An 18,798-nucleotide genomic window follows, 5' to 3' on the forward strand; every position below is an offset into this window, starting at 1 on the left:
TGTAAAATAGGGCAAAAATTACTGAACTGTTTCGCTTAGCAACAGAAACTTTGGACTCAATTGTAAGTCGAGGACTACCTGTATAGCCTTAGGTAAGTGTGCCAAGAGAGGGCAGGCTGTATAAAACAAATTTTTATACAGCCTGCACTCTCTTTTATACAAAATTTGCTATTGCTTATGGACAGGTTATATCCAGGGATCATACACAGAGTGTGAATGATTCATATTGAGTGGTTCACGCATACCGTTTCTTCTTATTTAATCTTACTTATCATTCAGTTTTTATCTCTCTGTCCTAATCTTTGTAATCTTTTCTTTGTCATTTCCAGAAGTGACATAGCTCCCTTAAAAAGGCACACAAAAACTTGTTGATTTATCTATAAGCTGTGGAAGGAAACCAGCTTTATTTTGGTTAGCAGTCAGCCTAACGTGACCTGGTGCGTCACAGTTAAAATGAAATGTTTGGTTCTGATTTTTCACACCAGATGAACATATCAAAATTGAATTCAACATTCTGGAAAGGCCAAAGACTTTATTTATATTTTATGCTGCAAATGTGCTCTCCGGCATGATGTTAGTTGCTTCGGTTTGCTGAGCAGCTGGGACCAAAGAGGCATTATAGAAAATTTCACTCCCTTTGAGCTTCCTCTGGTGAGGTTTGAATTGCAGCTCCCAATATTCCCAGCATTTTAGATCACCCTGTGACCCAAAGAAATAGTAGAGGAGCTGGCTTTACTACTTTATGTTCTTTTGTATAAATAAAGTAGTAAAATGACAGTTGTTATCCTTGTTAATATAACACAGTCTAATTCTTGAATTAATCCATTGTACTATCATCTCAGGAGGGGCGCGGTGGCTCAGTGGCTAAGACTCTCAGCTTGTCAATCAAAAAGGTTCGGCAGTTTAGCAGTTTGAATCTCAAGCACCGCGTAACCGAGTGAGTTCCCGTTACTTGTCCCAGCTTCTGCAAACCTAGCAGTTCGAAAGCACGTAAAAATCCAAGTAGAAAAATAAGAACCACCTTTGGTGGGAAGGTAAAAGCGTTCCGTGGACCTTCGGCGTTTAGTCATGCCAGCCAAATGACCATGGAGACGTCTTCGGATAGCGCTGTCTCTTCAGCTTTGAAATGGAAATGAGCACCGCCCCCTAGAGTCGAGAACGACTAGCACATATGTGTGAAGGGAACCTTTACCATCAACTTGTTCAGTAGGGCCAGGAGGCACACAACATTCACTTCAAAATATCTCACTGAGGTTAAAACTAATCGAGCTTAGTTTGTTATATGAATGCATTTGCTAGATTTCCTTGTGACTTGGTCTAGCACAGTGGTCGGCAAGCCGCGGCTCGCGAGCCACATGCGGCTCTTTACACATTTTAATGCGGCTCTTCTGTGTGCCGGGCGCCCGCTCCCCTCCCTCCTCTCGGGCATTTCAAAACAAGCGCCCCTTTCCCTTTTTTCTTTTCGACCCACAATGATTAGGGAGGATCCTGAAGTCGGGCGGGGACGAGAAGTGAGGAGGCAGAAAAAGAAACGGAGGCTAAGGAGCTTCCCCCCCGCCCCCTCCCAGCAAAAATCTAACCGGGGAGCCGGGCAGTAGCAAATTAGCCAATCATGCAAGGAAAGCGAGGTCTGACCGGGTGGGCAGCGAAACTCCAGGGCTCTCTGTTCTAATTCCCTGTGAAAACTGTTGCCTCTGAAGCGTTTGCTCTACTGTTTGAACCTTTAAGCGTCCCTTTCCCTTTTTTCTTTTCAACCCACAATGATTAGGGAGGATCCTGAAGTCGGGCGGGGACGAGAAGCGAGGAGGCAGAAAAAGAAACGGAGGCTAAGGAGCTTCCCCCCCGCCCCTTTTTCGGTTTTAAAAATGTGGCTCTCAAAATAAATTTCAATCGTGGTTTTGGCGAGATTTGGCTCAGTTGAAAAAAAAGGTTGCCCACCACTGGTCTAGCATGTTGTGCTTATATCATTATGCCTTAAGAGTGGAGAAAAGTTTTCTTGAGTGTTCTGAAGACTGCATTACACAGAAACAGCATTACCATATCAGATAGCATTTGAGTATCTAAATGTTCATTGCAGCAGTCATCTTTCTAACAGCAACTTTCAGGGTGTTTTCATTTTTCAATGCAAGATGTTATTTATAACCTATAAAGGCCTACATGGGATTGGGCCAGGCAACCTACAGAATTGGCTTCATCCCATCCCATTGTCCTGTCCCACCCGGTCAAGCAGGCCCTGTCAGTTAAAGAACTCCAACTGTTGGGGTCTAGGAGCCATTGCCTCCGCTCTATAGAATATTCTTGTCCTGGGGTTGAGGCAACCCTTCGCTCTCCTGGCCAGATCCAAAAACATGGATCTGCAGCCTTGCATGGGAAGCCCAAAGGAGCACACAGTCACGGGGTTGCTTGAGCCCTTCTTTTGCCTTTGTCAGCTAATTTTTAATAGGGTTTAATTATTCTTGCCTGCTTAAGTATTTATATATTTTTAAATTCTTAATTCTAAAATTTCAATTCAAACATTTTAATTTTTATATGCTGCTTTTATACGTATTTTGATGTTTTATTGTACACAGCCCAGAGTCCTTTTTTGAGAAAAGATGGGCAGTTCAGACATGATAGCCAGCTAGCTAGTTAGATACATGAACTAGATAGATAGATAGATAGATAGATAGATAGATAGATAGATAGATAGATAGATAGATAGATAGATGATAGATAGATAGATAGATAGATAGATAGATAGATAGATGATAGATAGATGATAGATAGATAGATAGATGATAGATAGATAGATAGATAGATAGATAGATAGATAGATAGATAGATAGATAGATAGATAGATAGATAGATGATAGATAGAGAGAGACAGAGACAGATAGACAGGTCTTCCCTTGGGTGTAACTGCCAACAGTCAATCATAGAGGGGACAACTTAAATATCCAATAGACATTTCCAAGATAGGTAGGCAAATTGTATAAGTAGGCTTTCGGATAGAGTTAAGCCCAGGTGGAAGACAATGGCAAACCATTTTCTTATTATTGAGAAGAAACTTCATGGATGTGTCTGTGCAATACAGTGAGGAGCTAAACACAGTTTAAGAGTCTATCTACTTGATTGTAGTTACATCTTGCAAATTGTTTCTTAGATGCCATAAAATAAAACAAAATGAACTGTCAAGAGATTGTTGGTTGATTAGGACATGTGTGTGTTCTCTTTCTTTCCAATGTGATGTTTCTTAAAGTTTCACATTTGTATCTCCTCCCCTGAGTAATATCTCAGCCAGCGTAAATAGCTATAGCAATGGAAAATAAATCCAGGAAGAATTTACATCTAGGAGGGGGTTATGTGCGGCTGGATGGTGAGAAAGTGGAGTAAAGCAAATGTAGGCATATTCTACTATAAGATTAATAATTCATATTAGTAAAATACATCTTAGTAACATTTATACCATTAGTCAGTAATGCGTCAAATGAGGCTTGAAATTCATTAATAGAAGTCCCCAGAAAAAACTATTAAGATTTGTGTCTGGCTTACTTTTCACACTATTGCTATCATCTAATAAAGACTATAGTTTCTTTTAGATCAGTTGCTAAACTGTGATCTGTGACTCACTGCTGATCGGCTACTGTGGACACCAAAAACATTAATGGCAAAAAGTCTTGAGAGAGCAGCAAGATTTTGGTATTTTCACACAAAATGTTAGGAGAACTTAGCATCTTCACCTAAAATGCCATAAACAAGTACAGCAAAACCTGTTGAGTACTGGTGCTGGTATATAAACATGGCTCTACTGATTGGCCTGAGGTCCTGATGGAAGCATTCTATAGTGAAGGTGGTTAGGTGATTAAGAGAAGATTCTACCTCCACCCCTTTATATATTGCTTCCTTCCTTAGCCATCTTTGTTCATTTTAATGTCAACATTTATCCTTTTAATATCTTAATGCTTTATGCTGCTGCTTTTATCTTGTTGTAAGCCACCTAGATTCAGCTGATGGCAACAAGATGGATGGCACATACATTTAACAAAATATTGGCAATTCCAGTTCTGTTGGACAGTCATTTAATTTTATTTAAATTGGGAGTCCCCGAAGAATGGGTTGTGCCCATCTGGGTCCTTAAATAGTGTCTTGATCTGTTAAGTGATGTGTAAGCCCTCAAACTTTCAGTGATTATGTAGTTGTATAGAAGATTTGGGGACCATTGTTTCAGATAGAGATTGTGTGTATGTGTTCCTTTTTTCACATTGATACCTACGACACCTGTATTAACTGCAGCATACAGAGTTTATTGCCCTAAATTGTATGGCTGCATTTAATCTGCATTTACAACACATTTAATCCAATTGCCGCACAAAGAAGAGAGGCACAACCTATTCTCCAAAGCACCTGAGGGCAGGACAAGAAGTTATGGGTGGAAGATCCAATCTGGAAGTAAAGTGAAATTCCTGACAGTGAGAACAATTAATCAATGGAACGGCTTATCTCTGGCAGTTGTGAGTGCTCTGTCAGTAGAGACCTTCAAGAGACTGGACAGTCATTTATCTGGAATAGTATAGCTTGAGCAGGGAGTTGGACTAGAAGGTCCCTTCCAATCCTATTATTCTGTGTTCTATATTTTGGTTTGTTGTTATTGTATTGGCTGCCCTTGTTGCATTTGTTTACTCCTTTGACTGACTAAATAGTTTATAAATTCATCAATAAATATGAACATCCAGCCTAGGAGTGTACTTCAATTTATTTTATTTATTTATTTTGTTTATTAAATTTATATGCCTCCCATCTTCCCAATAAGGTGGCTCTGGGTACCTTAATATAGTGGTACCTTGGTACTCATCGTTAATTGGTTCCATGAGACACAATGAGTACCAAACAACTTTTTTCCATAAGGAATAATGTAGTGAGTCACAAGATAGCTGACATTGACAAGTTGTAGCTTGTGCATTGAGTACCAAAGATGACTACTGGGACAAAATGTTCATGTCAAAATGCATTGACTACCAAATTTGCTGAGTTTTAAAGCAGTTGAGTACCAAGGTGGTACTATTGTACATCTGTTTTGTTTCTTTGTTTTTTTAAAAAAAAGAACAATATTACTACTTGCCCACAGATTTTGATGGGAATATGGAAAATCGAGAAGGAGGGAAGCATAAATCACATATCCTGAATTGCAACTTTTTGACTAGCAACAGCAGAAAATGCTCTGGCTTTCAGTGGAAGCACTGCTGCTTTTCACCATTTAAAAACAACAAATCAAAACGGCTTCCAACATCTGATAGCGAGATGGATGACTCCAATAAGGAGAGAGTTACTCCCTTTTGCAGCTTTTTATAAACGAAAATGGGGAGGGGGGGAGGCCATTTTGAGAGCCGCATCCCTGGGCTGCTTTTTAGAGGAATATATGTCGCATTTTATAAGGGCAAAAGCATGTTGAGGATGTGATTGGGGAATTACATGTTAGCCGAAATAGCAGAGAGCCAAATCCAGTCAGTCGTCTGCTTGCACGTGTCGAATGCCGGCCAGCCTGCTTTAATGACACAATTACTGAAGGGCTTTTACACATCTTCATTTTTCTTTCAAGGCACACCGGGCCAATTGTAGACACATCTCATCCATAGCTACAATCAATACTGTGTATGCCTCGCACCACAGACCCGAGTGGCATGTAATTATGAGGCTGTATTGATTTTCCCCACAAAAGGGCTGCTAACACAGAAAAAGCAGCTTGACTTTCAAATGACTAGGCCGACAGCCTTTTTTTATTTGTCCTAAAGAAAATGAGCACGATTTGGTGAAAGGCCTGAGTGTCATCCTGGGCACAGTGGCAAACAGTTTCAGGAGGCTCTCTCTCTCCCCCTGATTATAAAACCCAGTCATTCTAGATTATTCCTGCTCAGTCATTCTAGATTATTCCTGCTAAGTCCCTCCTGGGGCTTGACTGGTTCCCGTCGCTGGGCCTGTCACTCTTAGGTGTGCATCAAGCCTCGGCCGCTCCACCTACCGTTGAGGGCGTAATTTCTGACTTCGCTGACGTCTTCGACGGTAAGTTGGGGGAATATAAGGGTACCCCAATCTCTTTGAATTTGGACCCCCAGGTTGCCCCTATGAGACTAAAGGCTCGCAGGGTGCCTTAGGCCTTGAGGCCGAAGGTTGATGTGAGTTAGACAAGCTGTTGGCTCAGGGAGTCTTGGAGCCCATTGACCACTCCAAATGGGATACCTCCATAGTGGTCCCCGTTAAGGCCGACGGGTCTATCAGGATCTGCGCCGACTATAAGTCGACCATCAACCTCGGCCTCCAGGCAAACCCTATCCAGTCTCTGTTGTGCAGCACCTGCTCCATTCCTTGGGGCAGGGCTGCATATTTGCCAAACTGGATATGGTGCAGGCCTACCAACAGCTCCTGGTGGATGACGAGGCCGCCACTGCTCAGACCATTGTCACCCACCGAGGGGCTTTCCGTTGCCACCGGCATCAATTCGGCGTATCCGTTGCCCCGGGGATCTTCCAGAGCCTTGTGGAGCGCTTGCTCCATGGGCTCCCAGGCACAGTACCCTACTTCAATGATGTCCTGATCACTGCCCTCAGTCGCTCAGCACTCATCGAAGTCCTCCGGAAGGTCCTCAAGCGTTTCAGGAGCGCTGGCTTAAAATTAAAGCGCAGCAAATGGTCCTGCCTACTTATGCGCCCTCACTGGGGGGGAAGGAGTGCTAAGTCCTCGACTTGCGACCAGTCATAAAGTCCTCAACTTATGACCGGCCGCAAGTCCTCGACTTACGACTGACAGCCAGCAACAGCTCAGCCGCGCCTGATTGGCTAAGTCATCATGGCTAAGGTGACTAGCTGACCACGGGGTGTCTCAGCATTCCTATTGGTCGCCCTGCTTGACAGCTCTAGTATAAATAGCTGTCAAGCAGGGCGAGGTGCTGGATCTCTGTACATAGTTTGTTGTTGCCGTTCCATTGAATGAATAGCTGTTCTTCTTACCTCAGCTGCCTCACGCCTCTTCAATTAACAGCGAATCTAACAATTCCAAACTCCAGGTCCTCCAATGAAAAAGCTCCACCTTCTCCAGGTGGCAATAATAACTTGGGAGAGTGCTGCCATGAATTCTGTACTTAATGTCAGCCTTACCCTTCCACCTACATTTTGGGAATAATAAATGCAATGTTGTAAAAAGTATGAGACAATCTATGAGAATCGTAATGATTGCCATGGATCTTGAAGCTCTTCCCCGGTTCTTCATTCTGTACCTACCACACTATCATAGGTTTTGTCGTTGTTGAGGGGTCCTTGGTGCCCTCTGAACTTGATTGCTTTCTTGCAGATGTTTCATTACCCAAGCTAGGTAACATCATCACTGCTAGTCTAATGCTAGTCTACTACCACTGGTGATGTTATCTAGTTTGGGTAATGAAACATCTGCAAGAAAACACGCAAGCTCAGAGAGCACCCTTGGTGTCAACCCTGAGCTACAAATATTCTCCTTTATTTGTTATTCTCAGTGACTAAACTACATGACCTCATGGTCCACAGCTTGCCAGACCACTTTGTCCTCTGCTTTCTACCAAAGTTCATCCAAAGTCATGGTCATTGCATCTATGACGCTATCTAGCCATCTCATCCTCTGCCATTCCCTTGTCTTCAATCTTTTCCCCCCCCAATATCAGGGTCTTTTCCAGTGAGTCCTCTCTTCTCCTCATTTGGTCTCCAGAGCAGCGGTCACCAATTATTGGTCTATGGACCACTGGTGATCCGCAAGAAAATTTTGGTGGTCGGGAGAAAAATTATTTGCATTTTTTTATATTGCACTAAATCAGGGGTCCTCAGACTATGGCCCCTGGGTTGGATACATGCAATGTATGCTTGTGTTGCTGCAGAGAGTCTCCCCCTTTGGGGTCTTTTTGTGAGGGTCGGAGAGGGGCAGAAATTCCATCTTGGGTTCTGCTTCAGCCTCCTGGTGCGGGGCTTTGGGCAAAGGCAGGAGGGAAGCGCTGCTGGTGGTGAAGAGCCAGAGGGCCTTATTCCAGTGGGACTGCATCATAGCCTGGAACTGGCTGACCATCTCAGCCCATTGAGCCTCCAGGGGCCCGTACCCGGCCTTGCATTCCCACAGGTCTTCCCTGTGCTTGGAAAGCCTATGCTCGTAGTCCTCAGTGAGGTGCTCCTGCTGAGCCACCTTCTCGGTCAGATCCAATTTGAACTGAGCCAGCTGTTTTGCCAACTCTTTCTCACGGTGGCTGCTTATCTCCAACAACTGCTTCTAGTTGGGGCTCTAAGGAGCCCGGGAGGGAAGGCGAGGAATAGCTGGGAGGGGAGACCGGCAAGGCACCCCTCAATGTGGGTGACCTCAAGTTGGCCACACCCACCCAGTCATATGACCACCCAGCCACGCTCACCCAGCCGGTCATTAGGCAGGTCGTATTAGTGGTCCGTGGGATTTAAAATCATTAATTTAGTGGTCCCTGATGTCCGAAATGTTGGTGACCCCTGTTCCAGAGTATTTGAACTTTACTGTCTGTCCTTCCAAAGAACAGTCAAGTTGATTTCCTTTAGGTTTGACTGATTTGATCTCCTTGCAGTCCAAATGGCTCTCAAGAGTCTTCTCCAACATCACAATTTGAAAGCATCAGTTCTTTAACATATATAGCTTTCCTTATGGTCCAGCTCTCACAGCCATACATTACTACTGGGGAAACCATAGCTTTGACACACTGCAATAGAACTCCTGCCTGTAATCTCCAACAAGGGAGTCTCCATTAATCTCCATTAAGGGAGATTCCATGAATGCCTCTAAGATGGCCAAAACTTTGAGAGGCTACAACTATTTTTTTCCTGAACTATTTGGAGAAGGCATCTTTAGAGAACTAACCCTGGGTGCTCATGGATATTATTGCTGAACGTAAGTCCCGGAAATTTGATTGCACTGGTTTAATATTTTTTTCTCTTGTTATTTGTAAACCACTTCTTAATTTCTAAATAAAGAATCAGCTGTTGGGGTTAGAGGAAATTAAACTTTACTATTGTCCATATATTTATATAAAGAACAGCATATTTCTTATCATAAGGTAGGACTTACTTCTTATGTAAAAGGTTATCCTTCAACTGAATCTAAGGACATGCCAGTCAAGCTGTGTTTGATTTCAGTGCTTCCCCCAGCTCTCTTATCATCCATGTGTTTCAGATGATTTCCATATATTATGCTTGTGATGCCTAAACCTAAAGTTCTCTGTCTTCCTTGAATAGATTTTCCCCTGGCATTATAATTATAAGAACAAACGTGACTATTACGGTCATCAGATACAGCAGAAAGGATTGTTGCTTGATTGGTTTAAAGTATATGCCTTGCTACGGACAAAAGGTTTATGATCTTGTTGGATATTGGTTTTGTTGGTTCTACCACATTATGTCTAACTTTGGGGACATGGAGGACCATCAAATAGTGACTGTTAGATATAATACAGATAGTTCTCATTAGATAGTGACTGTTCAAAGTTAAAACAGCACCAACTTTCAAAACCAACAATAATTATGTGATTTTCCTAGTTGATTTAAATAATTTATTCCTGCCTTCCTTTATAGCAGCAAAGGAGAGAGAAAGAGCTAAGAAAACAACAAGAAAGAGAGCAACGGCGGCACTATGAAGAACAATTGCGGCGAGAAGAGGAAAGGAGACGGGCTGAACACGAGCAGGTGACGAGCTTCATATCCAAATGATTGCATGTTTTAATAGTGCATACTACTTTCTAAGTGTCAAACTCAGACGCCTCTCAAAAAGGAAGTTCAGTGTGACCCAACTTCTTCATATTGTTTGGAGATGTTGGCGTTGGACTGAGATACCCAATTTAATAGCAATAGCACTTAGACTTATATATTGCTCCTTAGTGCTTTAGAGCTCTCTCGAAGCAGTTTACAGAGTCCACATATTGCCCCCAACAATCTGGGTCCTCATTTTACCCATCTCGGAAGGATGGAAGGCTGAGTCAACCTTGAGCCAGTGAGAATCGAACTACCAAATTGCTGGCAGCTGAAGTAGCCTGCAGTTGCGCATTCTAACCACTGTGCCACCACCGCTCATTAATTCCTATTATTGGCCTGAATACACATTCTGTTGCCCTTCACAATGTGGTTTTAGGGGTCTGTGGGTTTTGATGTGGTGCTTAAAGGTAGCTGGCTAGAAACTGGGAGAGTCAACTCTAGGCAGAAGACAGTGGCAATCACTTCCCAAAAAATATTACCAAGAAAGCTGCATGGGCTTGTCCAGCAGTCAACAGAATCCAGACTGACTCATGTGCCCAGACACACACACACAGACACCAACTGAATACAAGTAATCCACAACTTTCCACCATTCATTTAGGGACTGTTAGAACTTATAACACACTGAAAAAAGTGACTTACGATCAGTCCTTGCACTTACCATCATCACATCATCCTCTTGGTCACATGAATAAAACTCAGATGCTTGGCAACTGGCATGTATTTATAACGGTTGCAGCATTCCAGGGTCATGTAATTGTCATTTGTGAAGTCAATGGGGGCAGGTGGATTCACGTAACAACCGTATAATTCACTTTAACAACCACAATAAATCGCTTACCAACTGTGGCAAAAAAGTCGTAAAATCAGGGACTGCTCACTTAACAAGCACCTTGCCAGTCCCAATTGTCATAAGTCGAGTACATACATAATAAGTGCAGTACAGTAGTAGAGTTTTGACATGTACACCTACCTGTGAATTGGAGCATCAACTGAGCCTTTCTTAAAAGTTTAGGCATGTGGAAGGAGAGGATGTGTTTGCTTTAATGCTTCCTTTGTAGAAGCATACCTTCCTTATAAAATTACACCTGGCATTTGAAGCTGCAACTCTCTGCTCACTTCTGAGAAAGTCTCATCAAATGTAACAGAATCTAATTCTGAAGATCCGTTCCCTGGATCTTAGTTCCTGCTGTTTTTCAGTTCTTCCTGCAGTGCTAAAGTTTTGTTTGCTGACACGTTCCTGATTCACCTCCAGGTAAACGAGGGAGTGAGGGGGAGATTCAAAACGATTCTCTGCTTGAAATCCTTGAGAGATTCTGCTGTTTGTAGGTGGAGATTGTGTAGATGTCAATAGAGTGGACTAGAGTACAATATTTCCAATATAGTGGAAATTCAGATAATTATTTTGGAAGGACAATCACTTTTATTAGCACACTCCTTATCCTCAGTCTATAGTTACATTTCTCCACCTCAACTAAATACAGGTGCTCCATGACTGATGTCCACAATTGCACCAAAAATTTCTGTTGGTAAGTGAGACAGTTGTTAAGTGAATTTTGCGCCATTTTATGACTTTTCTTGCCGCAAGTTGTAAGTGAATCCCTGCAGTTGTAAATTAATAACATCACTGGCTTCCCAATTGACTTTGTTTATCAGAAGGTCACATGAACCCAGGATACTGCAACCGTCATAAATATGAGTCGGTTGCCAAATGTCCGAACTATGATCACATGACCACAGGGATGCTAAAGTGGTTGTATGTTTGAAAAATAGTCATGTCACCTTTTTTCAGTGCTGTTGTAACTTCAAATAGTCACTAAATGAACTGGACTACCTCTGTTTAGTTGTTCTAAGATTTGTCTGCAACTCTCATCTCAGTTTAGTAAGCCCTTACAGGGAGTCCTTCATTAATGATAGTAGTTGAGACCTGCATCTTGGTTGTTAGGCAAAGTGGGTTCTAATTGAAAATCACATGACCACAATTGTGTTTATGATTTTACTTCAGCTTTCCTCTGCTTTACAGTATCAGAAAGATATGATGCCGGTCAAGTGAACCCACGTGGTTTCTGGAATTCAACTTATGAGGAAACTGACTAAAAGGGGCAGCTCTTATCTTTTCTGCATTCCTTCACTTTGGAATGCTTACCTGAGATAATTAGCAAGAAAAGAATTAATGTTTGCATTTACATTCATTCGAGAGAAAGGGATTACAAGAGAGTAAGCAGGCTCACAGTGGGGAATATATTTCACAGCCGTAGTATATTTATGCATAATATACATTCAGCATTAAATGAAACAAGACTCTGTTACTTACTCAGCAACAGTTTTTGCAGCTTGTGTGATATTTACACTTGGCCAACAAAGAGTTCCATTTAGCCGAATGCATTGCACTGTATTTCTATTTTCTCCTTTTGCTCCCACCCTCCTCTATCAAGCAGCAATCTTTAATGGTTATGTGATATTTTTTTCTCTCCTACTCTTACAATCACCTTTTTTGCCTTTGGAATTATGGTTCTCCCTTTTCTTTCCTTTTTCTGCTTCCTGCTTCCTATCACCTCCAGGAATACATCAGGCGACAGTTAGAGGAAGAACAGAGACAGTTAGAGATCCTGCAGCAGCAGTTACTGCAGGAACAAGCTCTACTTCTGGTAATGGGGAGGCAGAATCCGTCTTATGTCCTTTCTCCCATCCTTTCTGTCTGTAGCACAACAGCATGCTATCAGTCTTTATAGAGTTGCCACCTTTCCCCCCATTTTTTAATACTTGAAAGTATTAAAATGTTGCTCAATTTGGCATTTGTTAACATTTTTGGAATCTGCAAGGTATAAGGGTGGAAGGCATGCTACCAGGATTGAGTCTCACTTATTTGATTTGCTTTTAATCAGGACACAGATTCAGTTGCAAATTGTTTATAATTTATTTTGAATAGGTAAGAGAAAGCAAGAGCTCACAAGACAGCAGCTGGCCAGCTTTTAGCTACTGAATTATCTGGAATCACAGTCCAAGCATTCATAAAAAGAACCCCTAAGCTTTTGCACAGGCTATTGGAAAAGTCCCCATATCTTACAAGATTAGTGCAGGATAGTTGTGGTTTTAATGTGAAATTTGGACAATTTATTTCTTGGGAGATCCAATGAACATCCTAGTGCTTTGTGTGTTGCATTGCCAACCTCTGTTCAAAGCCTTAAATAACATTTTATTGAATGTTTCATTACATCTTCCAATAACATTTTCTTTTTCCAAATTTAGCTCCCCTTGGACTAAATTCCTACCAAGAACAAAACATGAACATCCTAGGCCAGAATTTCAGTCTAGTTAGTTAATTAATTAGTTTGTTTGACTGTTTCACCTTCTTCATCCAAGAGGTGTCTTAAAGTTGTGGAGAAAGAGAGTTTCAGGCACAGCCTACAGCTGGAGTTAGCTATAGTCATCCTGGAGCATATATGCCAATTGATTTTAATTCTTAAATAATTTCTAAGTCCAATTAATTGGCTAGAAACAAAAGAATTTTTGAAAAATGAGCATAGTCTGAAATTCTGATTTTGGGATACCCTTCCAATACCAATAAGCAGCATTGCTCTCTATTTGTGGCCTGAAAGTAATAGTGAAGTGTTAATGGAGACTACCAAAGAAAGGAGAAGGAAATGAAGATCAGAAAACAACAAGAAAAATGCAAGTAAATAAAGGATTTTTTGGGGGGGGGGGCGGGGGGGGGAAGCATCTGAAGTGGCAGTCCTAAAAGGCTAAGCTAATATGAAAAGACATACTGGGGAGAAGCTGGTCTGCTAAGGCCCAACTTTATCTCCAGAGTAGAAGATAGCCTGCTGCATTAGTTTCTTTCTAAATGCAACCCTACCAAGAACTCTGAATGCTTGTATTGCCTTTTTATTAATAATTGGGGATGCAGTTGGAGGGAGACTTCCTTGCGTGCACATCTTTCTCTGTACGTCTCCGTTCCCCACTCATTACTTAGAATTAAGTGAAACCTCCTAGAAATATGTCCTACAATACAATATCCACATCTAACTTCTCTATGCAGTCTGGTGGCATGTTGGTTTTTACAGTCTGCTTTCTTTACATTCATGCTAGAAGAGTGTGTGTTGTATATCACTGCATTTTACACTCCTTAAAGTTAAGTAGACAAATGCACAAACTTTCCCTTGTACCTTCTTTTCCCTTCTAGTTCAAAGTTGCATCTTGTCAGTATTCAGGATATGCAATTCAGAGTTGTTGTTTTTTAACCAGCATTGCATTAATTAGTGATATTTTAATTTTATTCCCTTGTTAACAATAGAACAAGCAAAAAAAAAAAACACAAACCCTTCCGTGTAACAATTTCTGTTACCGCCAGCCGTTTTGATAATTCTGCAATAGGTGTCAGTTAAAATAAAAATGCAATTTATTTAACAATAAATGCCTTTCAGATCTAAGGTTTTCTTTGTGTCGAAATACTACACATTAAAACTTTATGGAGGTTTTTTCCCCCCTTTGAAAGTCATTTTATATGTAGAGCCTAAAATGAGATTGAATAGAGATTGAATTGCTTCCCATTCAAATAGATCAAATGAATACCCATTTGTGATGGATGTTAGGATTGGTCATGAAATTGATTAGGAATGGGCAACAAGTAAATACTGTGTGTATGCAGAATGAAGGGAGTTGAGAGCTTAAATTGGTAAAGGGGCCTGGCCAAAAGTTTGCATTAGCCAAACACAATGAATATTGGAATCCATACAAATCACAATCATTGCATCCTTTAATGTTAAGTTTTCATCCAGTAAACATCTTCCTTTTACGTGCTTCCCTCACAGTAGCATTCTGACAGCGGGAGCGTATCCCACAATTTCATACTTTTTTCGGGCTTTGTTCATTATTGTGTGGTGTACATGTCTTGGTAGGAATACAAGCGCAAGCAGTTGGAGGAACAACGGCAAGCGGAGAGGCTACAGCGACAACTGCAACAAGAACGAGATTATCTAGTTTCTTTACAGCAGCAACAGCGACAAGAACAAAGACCAACCGAAAAGAAGCCTCTCTATCATTACAAGGAAGGGATGAACGCCACTGAGAAGCCAGCTTGGGCAAAAGAGGTAGGCCTGATCACATTTTATAGAGCAGGTATACAAACCAGTTTCGTCAATATTGAATTTGCACACATTTTCAGCCTCCCGCCCACATCCAGAACTCTTTGGGATTACCTAGCACTGATTCTTCATTATATTGGGTTATTTGGCCCAATAACTTCATCTGCCCTCTGATGTCATCAGGTCGTTGTATCCAACCCAAATTGATTGAGGTTCCCTTACAATTCTGAAATTTGATGGTTGTATCACACATTTGGATCTGGGCGATGTGATGTAAACTTGGTAAAGTTACCGGTGTGTCTAATTCAGGAAAGAAAATGATTCAGCAACCAAATAGAATTGCAGTATTGATGGTCAAGATTTTAAAAACTTGAGTGTTTTCACTGGTTTTTATTTGCAATTAGGTGATAACCAGGAGCTGCCCGGGTATTTATTTATAGTGGGGAAATGTCCGGACCAAACGTAATTTCTAATGTTGGATTTCCCCTCTTACAAGAAGGAGCCCCCTTGTGGAGTACTATAAAGCCATTACCATGGCAACTTCATTGTGCTGTATAGTAGAAGCCATTTTATTGCAGTATAGTAGAAGTCATTTGAAGGCACAACAGGCTGTATTGTAACAGAACACAAACCCACAATATCCCCCAGAGTATTTGTTTCCAGAGAGTAAGTCATCTGTGTACTAAGTTTGATTGAAATTGCTCGAGGCATTCCAGAGTTATGCTGGAACACACACATACACACAGACAGACAGACAGATAGAAGAGATCTCGTCTGTCTTAAGTATTTTTCAAGCAACTTGAAAAACAAAATTCCCCAGTATGTGATACTTAATAGAAATATTCTATTTTTTAAAAAATATCAGTGGTATATATGTTTTATAAAGTATTATAGGGTGGAAAATGCTAGTACGACCAAAGCATCCATTTAGAAGGACTCCATGTGTGGTACCAGCTGATAAATCTTCGTGCCTAACATTGATAATTGTTGCTAGTGCAGCCTTTTGATAGGTCAGGAAAAGTTCCTGTTCCAGAACATTTTTAATATCTTGGTTAATCACACATACACATGTTGCTTATATGTAGAGAGATTATATTTTAAGAAAGCTCTCTTGCAATTTACACCCTTTTTAAAGTTAGGTATCAGAAGTAATGCACAGCTGAATCTATTTTCCACAGTGTCTAACACGAGACAGTACTTTTCCCAATTCATATAATAGGTAATTGAGGACGGATGTGCAAATGCATGTAAATAAAATTAGAATATACCTTTTGTATAGTACTACTGTTTAGAACTTTGCACTGTTTTTATCCTAGCTGTTTCCCCATGTTGTATTGCAGATTTTTTTAAAAAAACCCACATGAAAATTGCTTCTTTTTTTTGCTCCTCGGATGATTTTCAATCTTATATATTCGGGGAACACTTTCCACATCAAATCATGTGCTAAAGTGTTTTGCATACATAGTGCAAACCTCAGCAGAAGTAATATATGAGGATATTGATGTGAAAGCCTTGGTTTAAGTGTTGGTCAATCTCGTAATTGCCACGTTGGAGAGTGCTGTGAGGGAACATTCAGAATATCTTAATCCTCCCATGAAAGTGCACATTTTTACAAAATGCAAATTATAAGCAAGCAAATTTTCAGAGAAAGGTTAAGAATCTCCCATACAATTTGAAAGCGATTGCCTGTTCCATATTAAACAGCTATCCAATGTATTGTCTCATACAGCAAGTGTTGGCTGTTGTACCAACATATTTTTTATAAAAAAAAATCCTTTCCCATTTGGTCATTTAACTGCCCATTGCACTTCTGGACTGAATCGCCTCTTTGATGCATGTAATTTTCTTGGTGACTGCATCTCCGTCAACCTTGTTAGCAAAATCAAGGGAGTGGCGGTGTCCAAAACAATAGAATATATATTTTTAAAAATTCAGCTCATTTTTTTAAAAAGCCCAATTCCCACTGTGAGGTCAGAGAAAGAACCTGCTCCCATCTCTGCTGCAATTATGATAGCGGTGCCAGCTACTGAATAAGAAGCTGTTATGTTCACATAATACACTTCCTCTGAAAGAAAGGATTGCCCATTCAAAAGCAGATAGTAGATGCCACCGGGGCACAGTAATTGCTACCACTTTGAAAAACTACTGGCCTCTTAATAACTATCCTGTTTTACTGAGTGACTATTACAGGGCATTTCATTATAGCGTAGAGGTTAAGATGTAAGACCTGTATGAGAAGACCCAGCTGCAGGTCCCCATTTGACTATGGAGATTGCCGAGTGACATTAAGTGAGCCATTTTCTCTCCACATAGCTTACTAAACAGGCATCAAATGAAGGAAGGTCTTCGTGTATATCATCTTAAGCTCTCAAAGGGAAAGCCGGAAGATAAGTGCAGTGTATAGAGTTCCTGAGATCACAGCTTTAAATGGCCTCATCTCCCCGAGTCACATTTGTGGTTTGGGGAAGTCATCGCAGAAAGCTCTGGAGCATTTCCCCAAATCCCTTCCTGCATTGTTTGTTTCCATTCACTGCAGCAAAATCAGAGGGGTTTTCAAGGTCATCTTAATCACCCTCCAGGTTTAGTGGTAAAAGAATGAAAAGAGAGAATTTTACTGTAAAGTCAAAAAATTTCTTCATCCTTATTGGAAAACTTCCATTTATTCTACGTACCGTAGTAGATTTTCATTTGTTCAATGAAATGGACCCAATCAGATGAAGCAATCGCTATAGTAATCAAGTTCATGTTTTGCAGGAGAATTTGGGAAATATTTTAAACAGACAAGAACGCCCCTACTCTGCTAAAATAATTTTTAAAAAAACGTATGCAATATTTTAGTCAATCTTGCATTCTGAGGTAATTTTATAGAAGTGAGACCACAGATAAAAGTAACAGACTACAGATATAATTTAAAACATTGGCATAAGTAAAACATTTTATCACATAAAATGAATTGGTAGATATTGCATAAAACATTTAAAACTCAGACATGTTGATTTATTAATCTAGGTTTTGTTTCTATAGCCAGAGTTAAACATTTATCTGTCACTATTGTAATGTTAGGATTTTTATCTGAGAGAAGAATTTTAACTTGTACATAAATACTTCTTTCTGGTCCCGATTTTAAAATAGGCTAGATAATATCTGCCCAGAATGTTTGTAAAATTCACAGAGCAATCAAATATGATCCACAGTTTCAAGATAAATATCATTAACAGGGCAACACCTTTGAGAGATGGGAATCTTTTTTAATGTATAGTGTAACATGTGATGGCAATGCTTTTACTCAGGCTTTTGAAAAGGTTATTTTATATTTATTTAAATGTAAACTGCTAAAATTTATTGGCAGTCAAAAAGCATAATTGTAAAGTTCAGGGTAAATAATGAAATATTATAATAGTGATAACTTTTGCAACAATCTGGGAAATTATTTCTAAATAGGATGCACATATGCAATCAAGTTTAAGAAAACACATCCTGGGATTATGCTATATTATCTGTTAAACAATTATTTCAAAGATGCTGCTCATTTTTAAAAGGTGCAAAGATAACTTCAAATATCTACAGATCCTCCAGCCCAAATTTAAATAATATGAATGGCTTCCCAACCCTCTAAATCAGTGTTTCTCAAACTTGGCGACTTGAAGTCCACAGGACTTAAAGTCGCCAAGTTTGAGAAACACTGCTCTAAATATTGCATTAGAGTGCTTAAGTTTCCAACCTTTGATTTGTGCAATCAACTGCTTGCCAAAAGTTGTGGATCGCTGAGTTAAAGTAATATCTTTCATTTAGGTACAGTTTCTGTTATGTCTTGGATAGCTTTCTGGGCCACAAAATGGAATTGGTTTGTCACTGTCTTGTTCCATGTTGCTCTTTTCTAAATTTATTGTAGTTTGTAGACTTAGCCCATCTATATAATCATCTGTCTAAATCTGCTTATGTTCCAAATGCAAACAAAGTGA

The 18,798-nt window shown here is 40.4% G+C and overlaps 1 protein-coding gene across 9 annotated transcripts in view; it reads left to right on the top strand.

Annotated features, from left to right (window-relative positions):
• The window catches only part of TNIK (TRAF2 and NCK interacting kinase), a 381,221-nt gene that overhangs the window by 282,192 nt on the left and 80,231 nt on the right, over window positions 1-18,798 (top strand). For 8 of the 9 annotated variants that reach the window (XM_081954743.1, XM_081954747.1, XM_081954750.1 and 5 more), the window contains exons 13-14: window positions 9,576-9,686; window positions 14,651-14,842. In XM_081954743.1, coding sequence (XP_081810869.1) covers window positions 9,576-9,686; window positions 14,651-14,842 — 303 coding nt within the window. The remainder of the gene's footprint in view (window positions 1-9,575; window positions 9,687-14,650; window positions 14,843-18,798) is intronic. The other variant, XM_081954744.1, reaches the window with a different exon arrangement.

Source organism: Natrix helvetica (assembly GCF_964273705.1).
Source record: "Natrix helvetica genome assembly, chromosome: 5".
NCBI classification, from domain to species: Eukaryota; Metazoa; Chordata; class Lepidosauria; order Squamata; family Natricidae; genus Natrix; species Natrix helvetica.